This window comes from Schistocerca cancellata, chromosome 1, assembly GCF_023864275.1.
Source record: "Schistocerca cancellata isolate TAMUIC-IGC-003103 chromosome 1, iqSchCanc2.1, whole genome shotgun sequence".
NCBI lineage: Eukaryota > Metazoa > Arthropoda > Insecta > Orthoptera > Acrididae > Schistocerca > Schistocerca cancellata.
Window position 1 is genome coordinate 1,136,520,651 of NC_064626.1, and position 15,026 is coordinate 1,136,535,676.

General features: G+C 39.4%; 1 protein-coding gene across 8 annotated transcripts in view; it reads right to left on the reverse strand.

Annotated features, from left to right (window-relative positions):
- The window catches only part of LOC126092715 (serine/threonine-protein phosphatase 6 regulatory ankyrin repeat subunit A-like), a 423,652-nt gene that overhangs the window by 257,013 nt on the left and 151,613 nt on the right, over positions 1 to 15,026 (reverse strand). For all 8 annotated transcript variants that reach the window (XM_049908492.1, XM_049908471.1, XM_049908484.1 and 5 more), the window contains exon 4: positions 10,953 to 11,252. In XM_049908492.1, the coding sequence (XP_049764449.1) occupies positions 10,953 to 11,252 (300 nt within the window). The remainder of the gene's footprint in view (positions 1 to 10,952; positions 11,253 to 15,026) is intronic.

Here is a 15,026-nt window from a genome sequence, read left to right on the forward strand (position 1 = left end):
TACTTTAGGAAGCAAGTAGAAGGGAGCAGGGAGTGGTGGGGTTGGGGAAGGAAACTGACTCATGGGAGAAGTCCTGTGACAGACCTGTTGATTTGTGGATGGACTGGAGATCTTGCTAGATTTCTATAATGAGGCTCCTGTGGTATGGCTTGTAAATGGACACGTCTGACAGCTGGTGGAGTCCCTTCTCCAGGTAATCCTGCAGTTAATAACCATAGTGTTGGAACATTTGTTGGCAGATAGGATTTTAAGGTCTAGATCAGGTTTCTGGTCATAGATTGTGGTTCTTTCTGTGGATGTGAGCTTGGTTCCAACATTGAAGTGTTTGGGGAATTATGGTTAGTTAAGTTTGAGATTAGGAAATTCTGAAAATCAAACAGAGGATATTTTGGGGGCATTCAGGATGGATCGTGGTTAAATGGAGGGATAAATTGAGAAATGTAATGTTCAGCATTGGTTTTGGATAAAGTCAGCTAGGCATGGTTGAATGGGTTGACACGTGGTGAAAAGTGTTCCCTCTGTGGGGACTGGTAGAAGGTGAGCAGATCTTAAATAAGTCCAACATAACGCCTCTCAGCTGGAAAAATCATGGCTACAGTGTTCTGGGATGTAGATGGTGTTATCGATGTTGATTTCCTTGATCGTGGAACAACAATAAATTCATAGCATTACATAAAAGGTATCAGATAGATTATATAATGGTAAGACAGATATTTAGGAACCAGGTTTTAAATTGTAAGACATTTCCAGGGGCAGATGTGGACTCTGACCACAATCTATTGGTTATGAATTGTAGATTAAAAATGAAGAAACTGCAAAAAGGTGGGAATTTAAGGAGATGGGACCTGGAAAGAACCAGAGGTTGTACAGAGTTTCAGGAAGAGCATAAGGGAACAATTGACAGGAATGGGGGAAAGAAATACAGTAGAAGAAGAATGGGTAGCTTTGAGGGATGAAGTAGTGAAGGCAGCAGAGGATCAAGCAGGTAAAAAGATGAGGGCTAGTAGAAATACTTGGGTAACAGAAGAAATATTGAATTTAATTGATGAAAGGAGAAAATATAAAAATGCAGTAAATGAAGCAGGCAAAAAGGAATATTAACGTCTCAAAAATGAGATAGACTGGAGGTGAAAAATGGCTAAGCAGGGATGGTTAGAGGACAAATGTAAGGATGTAGGGGCTTATCTCACTAGGGGTAAGATAGATACTGCCTACAGGAAAATTAAAGAGACCTTTGGAGATAAGAGAAAAACTTGTATGAACATCAAGAGCTCAGATGGAAACCCAGTTCTAAGCAAAGAAGGGAAAGCAGAAAGGTGGAAGGAGTATATAGAGGGTCTATACAAGGGCAATGTACTTGAGGACAATATTATGGAAATGGAAGAGGATGTAGATGAAGATGAAATGGGAGATACGATACTGTGTGAAGAGTTTGACAGAGCACTGAAAGACCTGAGTCGAAACAACGCCCCCGGAGTAGACAACATTCCATTGGAACTACTGACGGCCTTGGGAGAGCCAGTCCGGACAAAACTACCATCTGGTGAGCAAGATGTATGAGACAGGCAAAATTCCCTCAGACTTCAAGAAGAATATAATAATTCCAATCCCAAAGAAAGCAGGTGTTGACAGATGTGATAATTACCGAACAATCAGTTTAATAAGCCACAGCTGCAAAATACTAACACGAATTCTTTACAGATGAATGGAAAAACTAGTAGAAGCCGACCTCGGGGAAGATCAGTTTGGATTCCGTAGAAATACTGGAACACGTGAGGCAATACTGACCTTACGACTTATCTTAGAAGAAAGATTAAGGAAAGGCAAACCTACGTTTCTAGCATTTGTAGACTTAGAGAAAGCTTTTGACAATGTTGACTGGAATACTCTCTTTCAAATTCTAAAGGTGGCAGGGGTAAAATACAGGGAACAAAAGGCTATTTACAATTTGTACAGAAACCAGATGGCAGTTATAAGAGTCGAGGGACATGAAAGGGAAGCAGTGGTTGGGAAGGGAATAAGACAGGGTTGTAGCCTCTCCCCGATGTTATTCAATCTGTATATTGAGCAAGCAGTAAAGGAAACAAAAGAAAAATTTGGAGTAGGTATTAAAATCCATGGAGAAGAAATAAAAACTTTAAGGTACGCCGATGACATTGTAATTCTGTCAGAGAAAGCAAAGGACTTGGAAGAGCAGTTGAACGGAATGGATGGTGTCTTGAAAGGAGGATATAAGATGAACATCAACAAAAGCAAAACGAGGATAATGGAATGTAGTCTAATTATGTCGGGTGATGTTGAGGTTATTAGATTAGGAAATGAGGCACTTAAAGTAGTAAAGGAGTTTTGCTATTTGGGGAGCAAAATAACTGATGATGTTCGAAGTAGAGAGGATATAAAATGTAGACTGGCAATGGCAAGGAAAGCATTTCTGAAGATGAGAAATTTGTTAACATCGAGTATAGATTTAAGTGTCAGGAAGTCGTTTCTGAAAGTATTTGTATGGAGTGTAGCCACGAATGGAAGTGAAACATGGATGGTAAATAGTTTGGACAAGTAGAGAATAGAAGCTTTCGAAATGTGGTGCTACAGAAGAATGCTGAAGATTAGACAGGTAGATCACATAACTAATGAGGAAGTATTGAATAGGATTGGGGAGAAGAGAAGTTTGTGGCACAACTTGACCAGAAGAAGGGATCGGTTGGTAGGACATGTTCTGAGGCATCAAGGGATCACCAATTTAGTATTGGAGGGCAGTGTGGAGGGTAAAAATCATAGGGGGGGACCAAGAGATGAATACACTAAGCAGATTCAGAAGGATGTAGGTTGCAGTAGGTACTGGGAGATGAAGAAGCTTGCACAGGATAGAGTAGCATGGAGAGCTGCATCAAACCATTCTCGGGACTGAAGACCACAACAACAACAACACATGAAAATGCTGCAAACCCTGAAACGATGGCTAACAAAGGTCCAAAAAGAAACGGGAAATATTTTCCTGCAGCATGACAATGCCAAACCACACACTTCCCGTGCGACCACAGCAGAACATCAGAGACTGAATTCCACCATTGTACAGCATCCTCCATACAGTCCAGATTTAGCACCACCTGACTTCAGTCTGTTCATGATAATGATAGACAATCTGCAGGGACATCATTATGCTTCTGATGCAGACACTGAGAGAACTATGAGACTGTGGTTGTGGAAACATTGTTGACTTCTTCCATGACAGCTTCAGAAAACTTGTTTATCGTTGGCAAAAATGTATCAAATTAGCTGGTGATTATGTGGAAAAGTGAATATTGCTATTTAAAGATCATATTCTAAGGATTATTTCTGCATTTGATGTACTAAAATTTTCCCATCCAAACCCAATTAATGAAAGTGGAGGCATTAATTTTTATTCAACCATCCTATTAAAGTAATGTGATACTTTTTTTGTAGATCAAACTTAGTATGATAAATAATTATTCAAAAATGGAAAAGTAAACTATGATACTTACCCTAGGTAAACAGGTGACTATTAATTAAAAATGACTGTCTTAACATGTATGATGGTACACATTATGTTGTGTAGAGAAATGAAATTGAATTCAGTGTCATGAGACATTAATTTTGGTAATGATAATAATTCATCAAAAGCTGAAGGTTATAGAGAGACTATAATTAGTTAAGTAAGTTATTTTACATGACGTCTTTGATCATTGTGAGGGGGGATCTGTAGTGTAACAGTTGTTCCACCTCTTCCTCACGATCAGATAAATGATATTTACATAAAAATGTTTATGTAGTTAATATGTACATAATTTTCCACTGAGTGCACTTTGATTTTTGTTTGTGCAGAGATGATGGACAGCGATGATCAGGATGCACATCCTCTACATCTACATCTACATCTACATCTACATCCATACTCTGCAAGCCACCGGACAGTGTGTGGCGGAGGGTACCTTGAGTACCTCTATCGGTTCTCCCTTCTATTCCAGTCTCGTATTGTTCGTGGAAAGAAGGATTGTCGGTACGCTTCTGTGTAGGCTCTAATCTCTCTGATTTTATCCTCATGGTCTCTTCATGAGATATACGTAGGAGGGAGCAATATATTGCTTGACTCTTCGGTGAAGGTATGTTCTCGAAACTTCAACAAAAGCCTGTACCAAGCTACTGAGCGTCTCTCCTGCAGAGTCTTCCACTGGAGTTTATCTGTCATCTCTGTAACGCTTTCGCGATTACTAAATGATCCTGTAAAGAAGCGCGCTGCTCTCTGTTGGGTCTTCTCTCTTCTATCAACCCTATCTGGTACGGATCCCACACTGCTGAGCAGTATTCAAACAGTGGGTGAACAAGCGTACTGTAACCTACTTGCCGGCCGAAGTGGCCAAGTGGTTCTAGGTGCTACAGTCTGAAACCGTGCGACCGCAACGGTCGCAGGTTTGAATCCTGCTTCGCGCATGGATGTGTGTGATGTCCTTAGGTTAGTTAGGTTTAAGTAGTTCTAAGTTCTAGCAGACTGATGACCTCAGAAGTTAAGTCCCATAGTGCTCAGGGCCATTTTTTTGTAACCTACTTCCTTTGTTTTTGGATTGCATTTCCTTAGGATTCTTCCAATGAATCTCAGTCTGGCACCTGCTTAACCAATGATCAACTTTATATGATCATTCCATTTTAAATCACTCCTAATGCATACTCCCAGATAATTTATGGAATTAACTGCTTCCAGTTGCTGACCTGCTATTTTGTAGCTAAATGATAAGGGATCTATCTTTCTATGTATTCGCAGCACATTACACTTGTCTACATTAAGATTCAATTGCCATTCCTTGCACCATGCGTCAATTCGCTGCACATCCTCCTGCATTTCAGTACAATTTTCCATTGTTATAACCACTCGATATACCACAGCATCATCTGCAAAAAGCCTCAGTGAACTTCCGATGTCATCCACAAGGTCATTTATGTATATTGTGAATAGCAATGGTCCTACAACACTCCCCTGCGGCACACCTGAAATCACTCTTACTTTGGAAGACTTCTCTCCATTGAGAATTACATGCTGCGTTCTGTCATCCAGGAACCCTTCAATCCAATCACACAATTGGTCTGATAGTCCATATGCTCTTACTTTGTTCATTAAACGACTGTGGGGAACTGTAACGGACACATTGCGGAAGTCAAGAAACACGACATCTACCTGTGAACCCGTGTCTATGGCCCTCTGAGTCTTGTGGACGAATAGTGCAAGCTGGGTTTCACACGACCGTCCTTTTTGAAACCCATGCTGATTCCTACAGAATAGATTTCTAGTCTCTAGAAAAGTCATTATACTCGAACATAATATGTGTTCCAAAATTCTACAACTGATCAACGTTGGAGATATAGGTCTATAGTTCTGCACATCTGTTGAACGTCCCTTCTTGAAAACAGGGATGACCTGTGCCCTTTTCCAATCCTTTGGAATGCTACGCTCTTCTAGAGACCAACGGTACACCGCTGCAAGGAGGGGGGCAAGTTCCTTCGCGTATTCTGTGTAAAATCGAACTGGTATCCCATCAGGTCCAGGGGCCTTTCCTCTTTAGAGCAATTTTAATTATTTCTCTATCCCTCTGTCATCTATTTCGATATCTAGCATTTTGTCATCTGTGTGACCATCTAGAGAAGGAACTACAGTGCAGTCTTTCTCTGTGAAACAGCTTTGGAAAAAGACATTTAGTATTTCCGCCTTTAGTCTGTCATCCTCTGTTTGAATACCATTTTGGTCACGAGTGTGTGGACATTTTGTTTTGATCCACCTACTGCTTTGACATAAGACCAAAATTTCTTAGGATTTTCTGCCAAGTCAGTACATAGAACTTTACTTTCGAATTCATTGAACGCCTCCCGCATAGCCCTCCTTACACTAAATTTCGCGTCGAGTAATTTTTGTTTGTTTGCAAGGCTTTGGCTATGTTTATGTTTGCTGTGAAGTTGCCTTTGCTTCCACAGCAGTTTTCTAACTCGGGTGTTGTACCATGGTGGCTCTTTTCCATCTCTTACGATCTTGCTTGGCACATACTCATATAATGCATATTCTACGATGGTTTTGAACTTTGTCCACCGATCCTCAACACTATCTGTACTTGAGACAAAACTTTTGTGTTGAGCTGTCAGGTACTCTGTAATCTGGTTATTGTCACTTTTGCTAAAAGGAAAATCTTCCTACCTTTTTTAATATTTCTATTTATGGCTGAAATCATCGATGCAGTAACTGCTTTATGATAGCTGATTCCCTGTTCTGCGTTAACTGTTTCAAATAGTTCGGGTCTGTTTGTCACCAGAAGGTCTAATATGTTATCGCCATGAGTCGGTTCTCTGTTTAACTGCTCAAGGTAGTTTTCAGATAAAGCACTTTAAAAAATTTCACTGGATTCATTGTCCCTGCCACCCGTTATGACCGTTTGAGTCTCCCAGTCTATATCTGGCAAATTAAAATCTCCACCCAGAGCTATAACATGATGGGGAAATCTACTCGAAATATTTTCCAAATTATCCTTCAGGTGCTCAGCCACAACAGCTGCTGAGACAGGGGGCCTATAGAGACATCCAATCACCATGTCAGAGCCTGCTTTAACCATGACCTTCACCCAAATTATTTCACATTTCAGATCTCCGTCAATTTCCTTCGATACTATTGTACTTCTTATCGCTATAAACACACCTCCCCCTTCAATTTCCAGCCTGTCTCTGCAATATAAATTCCAATCTGAGTTTAGGATTTCATTACTGTTTACGTCTGGTTTCAGCCAACTTTCTGTCCCTAGTACTATATGGGCATTGTGACCATTTATTAATGAGAGCAGTTCTGGGACCTTTCTATAGACGCTCCTGCAGTTTACTATTAGCACATTAATATTGTTATTCCCTGTTGCATTTGGCCTATTCCTACCTTGCCGCGTCTCAGGAGGTGTCTTGTCGGGCCTAGGGAGGAAATTTGCTAACCTAAAAAACCCACATGTGCACTCCACACATACTCCGTTACCGTATTTACTCGAATCTAAGCCGCACTTTTTTTCCAGTTTTTGTAATCCAAAAAACTGCCTGCAGCTTAGAATCGAGTGCAAAGTAAGCGGAAATTCTGAAAAATGTTGGTAGGTGCTGCCACAACTAACTTCTGCTGTTGAATATATGTAGCGCTACACAGGCATGCTTTGCAGGTGCAAAGATAAATACTGGCACCAAAACCTCTGCGTCAGTAAATAAATTAAAAAAAAAAAAGAAGTGGAAGACGAGCTTTTTTCTCCGTCCCGAGTTTCGACAACTGCATTTTCATACATTATCCAACGAAGTAAATACAAATTCCGTATTGTTCATCTTCGAATGTAGCAGCATTTCAATGTACTACGAAAATCCGACTTGCAAGACTGTTCGGGATGTTTGTCAAAATGGCCAACTCTACGTTCTGAATTTTTCCCTACCTGTGAGAAGAGATGGTTGCTAATAGGAACTTTTATGAATTGTGAATCACATGCAGTATTCTCTTCACCATAAGTATAATACGAATACAAACATTTTTGCCATGTATTCTTCGTGTTTGCTGCTATCTCATTTAAAACCTGTCTGCCTAATAAACTATGAAACTAGAATGAGACTACAGCAAATGAAGAAGAATATACATATCATGTCATGTTTATATTCGTATTGTTCTTATGCCTAATAGTAATACAGTCAGAAATGAAGCATGGCAATTGACTAGATTTTTAAATCTAAGATGACTAATTTCTGTGCAGTATGTAATATACTAAACAGATTTTCAAATGGAGAAAAATTTTCGCTAAACTCCGGTTCAGAACATCTTCTATCATACGCATTCTATTATTTGGTTCTTGTTGATCATTATCAAAGAAAGCAGCAGTGTAAGTAACAACAAATAGCAGTCCCTTGCCATTGTTTCGCTAATGAGATGATTCCTCTCTTTTTTTTTTTAAATTGTAAGCGGCGGTAGCGCGCACAAAAGCAAGCCATGCCGCGAGCGGCGACAGGCCGTAAACACTCATATCAGAATGCGACAAACAATGCATGACACAGTACAGTAATGCATTTTTAGCTTAGAGTGACGTAAACACATATAACAAAGAGAATGGCACTTATCATATCAAAGAAAAATAAGCAATCAATTCAAACCAGATGAAGCACATGAAAAAGGAAGGGTACCGGTACCCGTATAAATACGGACAGAGCGCCTGACGCATAGCAATGGCTACTTGGTGTAGCTTAACTGTTAAGCTTACGACTCGAACCAAACTACTGTAGCTGTATCGTCATTCATTCGACCTAAATTGTGTCTCATATTACAATGGACCAACTTTGTTTCAATTTGGAGATGCAGCCTAAAACTTTTCTCTCCCCTTGAATTTCGAGTCTCAAATTTCAGGTGCTGCTTAGATTCGGGAAATTTTTTTTTTCCTTGATTTCGAGTCTCATTTTTAAGGTGCGGCTTAGATTCGAGTGCGGCTTAGATTCGAGTAAATACGGTAACCTTGTAGCCGCTTCCGGCGTGTAGTGCCCACCTGACCTATTCAGGGAGACCCTACATTTCTCCACCCAATAGCGGAGGTTGAGAAATTTGCACCCCAGATCTCCGCAGAATCGTCTGAGCCTCTGGTTTAAGCCTTCTACTCAGCTCCAAACCAGAGGACCGCGATCGGTTCTGGGAACGATACTACAAACAGTTAGCTCAGATTCCACCCCACGATCGATGCTTTCCGCCTTCACCAATTGCGCCAACCGCCTGTATGAACTAGGATGACCTCTGAACCCAGACGGCAGGAGTCATTGGTGCCGACATGAGCAACAATTTGCAGTTGGGTGCACCCAGTGCTCTCTATCACCGCTGGCAGGGCCTCCTCCACATCTCAGATGAGACCCCCTGGCAAGCAGACAGAGTGAACACTGGCCTTCTTCCCCAACCTTTCCGCTATTTCCCTAAGGGGCTTCATCATTGGAGCTCCCAATAACTAATAAACCCCTCCACCCGTGTGCCTGCTCGGACCTTGCTGAAGGAGTGGCCACATGTCCACTCACAGGCAGAGCGGGCGATGCCACACGGCCGGCCTCCACACTGACCCTTCGCCTTGTGCGCCGCGAACGCCGTTAAACCCGCCACTGCCCTTGGGGAGAGGGTGCCCAACCGCGCCCGGTACCCGCGAAGATGTCTCGACAGCAGGGACAGTGGGTGAAGCATGTAACACCTCGGGTTTACCATGCGATGCACCAGACTCCCCACTGCCACTATACTCCGATGCAGCAGCCTGAAGACGGCTGACCGTGGCCATCAACACGTTCAGCTGTTCGTGAACAGTGGCCAGCTCCTCCTGCGTCCGTACACAGCAGTCACACATCCTATCCATCCTAAGAAATCAATTTACTGTAGAGAGTTAATCACCTTATAACTAGACTGCTAATTCACTAAAGGCGGCTGATAGTTGACTAAACTGTGGTTGCTAGCCACTTCTTGCAGAAAACAATGAAAATAGCACTACCTGTCTCTGGACTGTATTGAAAACAAACACTAGCACTACTGGCACTATGGTTGACTAAAGGGACTCTCTCTGACTGTATTCAAAACAAACACGAAATCTATGGAACACTATTACTAGCACTCGACAATTAAAGCTTCCTAAAAGCAAAAACACACGGAAGAAGAAGTGACAAGTAATAAAAATACAGTTAATACTTAAATTAAGGTAGCTCGCTGCACAGCAGACGTGAAGCAGACGGCAGTTACGGTGACACTGCCATCCAGTCTTGCCAGCATTTCTTTGACATTTGTCATATAAAAACAACATATCTAACTTCTCCTTATTGGTTTACTGTCTGTGTGCAAGGAAAGTTGAAGATGAATTGACCTGCCAAAAGTCGACACAGGTTCTGCTAGTTTTGCAGTGCAGATAAGTAAATAGCTATAAGGCTTGACCTGGTGTGAGTTCCTTTGCCTTTCAATTTTGGAATATTTCTTGGATTCTTTTGTGAAGAGTTTCAAGGTTAAAATTAACAAGCATTATATCAGTGAATTCCTCTCTTCAAGGATGTCATTAAAAAAAAGTATGTCATTCTATTTAAAAAATCATACATGCTTCAATATCTCAATGAATACAAGAGTGTACATTCTTTGTCACACAACAAAAGTACCTACCGCTTAGCTTATTATCATTTTCTGAAAACATCATTTTGATATCTCAAACTGCTTATGAAAGAAAAAGGGTGATATGCCTTAAGTGACTTAAGCTGCATAGTTCCCTCTGGCAGACAGTAACAACATGTTGCCGATCAGCTCAAAATGAATGACTATAATGTGGAAGCAAAATATGTAGTACTGCTAAAACCAACTGCAGAAGTGACAATATTAACCTAGTTTTCAAATCTATTACATTTTTCGCCTTTTGAAGGCAGGTACTGGCCAGCAGTTCAGTCTTGTAATGTGTTAGTTTTCTTGAATGAATTTTCATTTTGACACAATCACTACTAAATATGTGTTAAGAAAGTAAGTTTGCTTAATTAATGACTTACTATCAAATAAATAAATTACTGAAGACTTTATTATTAATATTATTAGCAGAAAGACATGTATGAAATAGAAGTCTACAAGAGAGTACTTTCTCTGGACTGAAAGGAAAAAGATGAAAAGATTCAATACATTTTACTCTAGAGTAAATCTTGGCAGAAATAAGAGCATGAATTACTATTCGATTAGTTATATTAGACAGATCTCGTCAGTCAGCAAAAACTCACAATGAAAGTACACCTATGCTTTTCTAGATTCTTATTTGAATAATGAAGTGTGAGAAACCCTAGAAACATCAAACATGGCATTATGACAGTAAAATAAAATGTATTACAAAGTAAACATAACATACATATCACTATTAGTGAAATGTATGTACACAGTGATTAACTGCAGATGGATAACAATAGCAATGTACCTCATTTCGTGGGAAGTCTGCTGTCAACATCAGTGGTGTTTGTCCATTCTTGTCTAGGCAGTCAACAGGCAGCCAGCCCCCTTGTAAGATGCATTCCACCATCTTTGGATATGCAAATTCAACTGCATGATGGAGAAAAGTTCTGCCTCGAATATCCACGGCATCCATGGGAATTCCTGACTGCTGGAGGAACTTAAAGGTCTCCACTGACTCAGTGCGTGCAGAGAGATGCAGTGCTGTCTCCTCCAACGCATTTGTAGCCAGAATATTGGCACCAGCTGAGATCAGGAACTGCAGCACCTAAGTGACAAGAATATTTTTCAAAACATCATCTCTACATCTGACAATGGATAAATATTATGGATAAAAAAATTTCATTTTGAGTTTATCCATTTGTCTACCTTCATGCAAAGTCTGACCTTATACATACATGATTACAGTCTATACATGGTGTGCTCCGTAAATCTCCCAGAAAATTGAAACAAAATAAGATTTTCTTCAAACAGTTAAAAGTTATCTTAGACCAAGGTCTGATAAACCAGTGGACTAAAGCTGAACCATCAGTCTTTCTTTAGTCTGGGGTTATTTAAGTGTGACTGTTTTTGCACATAAAATCTGAAAATGGGTGATTGTTTTAGCATGTAAAACCCAAATGGTGCACACACAATGGTGCCATTAGCTGAGCATTAACTTCAGCCCAATTAAAATCTTTTGCAAATGGAGTTAACTGATATGCACAGTTTACCTGGGTGTTGGGGGCAATTCATTGTTAAAACCTAGCTTAATGTACTGTACCATAGCTACAGTAGGACAGATGTTCAAATGGCTATACAAATTGCTGCTGGTCCAGGCTAAACCATAAACTTTTTACTCCATGTTCCTAGCCCAAACAGGATCTGAGCACCAAGCACCCCTCACCCCCCAAAAAATCCACCAAACTGCAATCATGTGCAAGGTCTTTCCACACATATTTGTTACAGTGATTCCATGATGTAACATTAAAAGTTTTAATCTGATCCCACTTAAAGTTAATGTAATATAAAGAAATACAAATGATAAAATATGATTTTTAGCAAAACATTTATCAAGTCCAAAATCAATCAATTTCAAAATTTGGCGCCTTAGAGCCAATCAGCAAAGAAAGAGTTTTCTCACTTGATCCAGAGAGTTGCTGTTATATTAATGTACAGAAAGTTACTGGTGTACATTAATATATCAGTAACTCTCAAGAGAACATTAGACACAGGCAAAACATTTTCTTTTATGAATATGTAAATCTTTTAGTCACTGACAAAACAGCAACACTTGTGTGGGAGAAAACAAAGAAAAGACTAGAGCCCATTTACATTTACTCAGCACTTGATTAAGTACCAGTCAACACCACAGATTTCACTGAAAAGAGGAAAAACAACATTTTAAAATGAATTTAGATAATAGTTTCATGCATCATGTCACAAACATAAGCTTTTTGGGGATAAATGTTGATTGTCAGAATGGAATGAACACTGCTCTATGCTCTGGCTTTACTGCAGAAAATGTCATTAGCATGTCACTTCACTGTCATTCTATCATTATAGTGCAATGTTCAACACTTTTTGATATGTACATTCAATAGCTGACTATGGAAGAACTTTGTGGATCAGATGCAGAATATGTGCAAACTATTTTCAACCTACAAAAAAGGAAATATAAAGTTTCAGATCTCTCCTTGATAAAGGATCAGTATCTTTCTAACTGCATTTAACAAGAAATACAAACATTTAAATAAAGAATGTAAGGAATAACTTGTGAAAATTGTGAAAATGAAATAACACATGGGACAAGTACATCACTGTATAAGTTGCAAGAGCTGACATCAGAAATTTGCTACCACAAGATGCATGGTGTAAAGTGAGTAAGGTACATAAATTGGAATACTGTGTATCATTTCACATGTTAAAATGTAAATTCAAGACAAAAACTATTGTGTTCTGAAAGATGTAATGAATATGGTCTTGGCAAAACATTAAAGAAGAAGGACTGCAAAGTTGAAATTCATGTAACACTTTTAGAAGAGTTACATGCTTGAAATGATAAATGCAACAAACTCAAACAACAAAACAGTAAAGGTGAAAACAAAAGAAGCAGTGATCTGGTGAAAATGCAGGAAAATCACTAAAAGTGGTATTGTGTGTGCAAAGTGTGAGGCAAAATTTCACTTTCAATGTGGAAAGGCAGACTCCTCATTGAAAGTAAATGAAAGCACTCTGTCTTCAGGCCACAAGTGGCCCATCGGGACCATCTGACTGCTGTGTCATCCTCAGCTAAGGATGCAGATAGGAGGGGCGTATGGTCAGCACACTGCTGTCCCAGTCGTTATGATGGTTTCCTGTGACCGTAGCCGCTACTATTCAGTTGAGTAGCTCCTCAATTGGCATTAAGAAGCTGATTGCACCCCAAAAAAGGAAATAAGAACTTCACAAAAATATTTAAGTGTAATATGTGTACTGAAATATTAAACAGACCGACAATATTCCACTAAACAACAGATTTGAAGTGCTTAGTCATGACAATAGCTCTGTAGATTATAGTGAACATACGCAAATAATGTGTGTTGCAGAAACACTTCTTGGAAACATTGCTACTTGTAAACCTCAGTATGATGACATTGAAATTCCACATGGTACTCTTCCTGCACCTGAAAATATCCACCAACATGATTCAGACTGTAGTCGCCTGAGAAAGCTCATGATTCTTGCCAACAGTCAAGGGGTGTTAGATCACTTCTCATATTAATGAAGCAGCAGAAACTGTGAGGGCAACAGATTTTGTCTAGTCTGATGCATCCCTATCTAAAATAAGAAAGCATGTTCATTCAGAGGAAATCAGTACATTGTTGTTGAAGGATTTCATTATACTGTTTGGTGGCTCAAATGATGTGTACTGGAATGAAACATCAGTAGCTTGCCAAGAACTAATGGAGTACTTGCACTGTCTAGGACACACAGATGTTATATATTTAAACATTCCAAATCATTCCAAGTTAATGCCATGGTCATGTGTGAACAGAGAGAGTAGAACTGTTAATGAACAGCCCTTGACTATATTCAAACACTTTTCAAACATTAATGTTCTGCATATTAGTGGTGTTGGTTGAAGGTTCCATAACTGACATGGCCTTTCCTTGAATGGCCAATTAATAACAGAAAAAGTATGCAACTGTTACATGTCAAATGCATTAGAAGCAAAAAAAAAATGCTGTATCACCTTCTACCAAATCTTCTGGTGATTTGGCAGTCAAAAAATGTAAGAAGACCTTTTTAGTGAAAGTGTTCCATCATAAAAAATAGAAATAATGATAAAATTATATTTGCAAATAAGTATTCCAATGTGCCAGAACCTCTACACCGTAATGTCCAATCTCTGGAAAATAAGTTACTAAAGTTTGAACAATGGAAAATCCAGGATGGAATGTAATAATAGTATGAAAAAGAAAGTTGCTGCTCACAATATAGTAGAGATGCTGAGTCGCAGATCAGCACAACAAAAAGACTGTCACAAATAAAGCTTTCAGTCATTAAGGCCGTTGTCAACAGTAGATGACAGACATACACACGACTGCAGTCTCAGGCAGCTGAAACCACAGTTGCCTGAGACTGCAGTCATGTGTGTGTGTGTGTGTGTGTGTGTGTGTGTGTGTGTGTGTGGGTGTGTGTGTGTGCATGTGTGTGTGTGTGTGTGTGTGTGTGTGTGTGTGTGTGTATTGTTACTAAAGTTTGAATTAGTGAATCTTGAACTAAATACTGATATTATATGTGTAACTGAACACTGGTTAGACAAAGACCACATTTTGTGTCAACTGTGATTCCTGGGAACAAACTTGCTAGTTAATATTGTAGAATATGTATGTGCTGGAATAGTAAAGAATAATTTAAAATTTACAGCAGCAGAAAAGTGTCAAAACTTGGCATGATGCAAAGACTTTAAACTATGCACAGTTGATCTGACAGATAATATCTTAATTGTAACACACTATAGATTCTGGAACTGAAAATTTTCATTAAAAATTTTGAAAGGTTTCTGAATAATATAAAA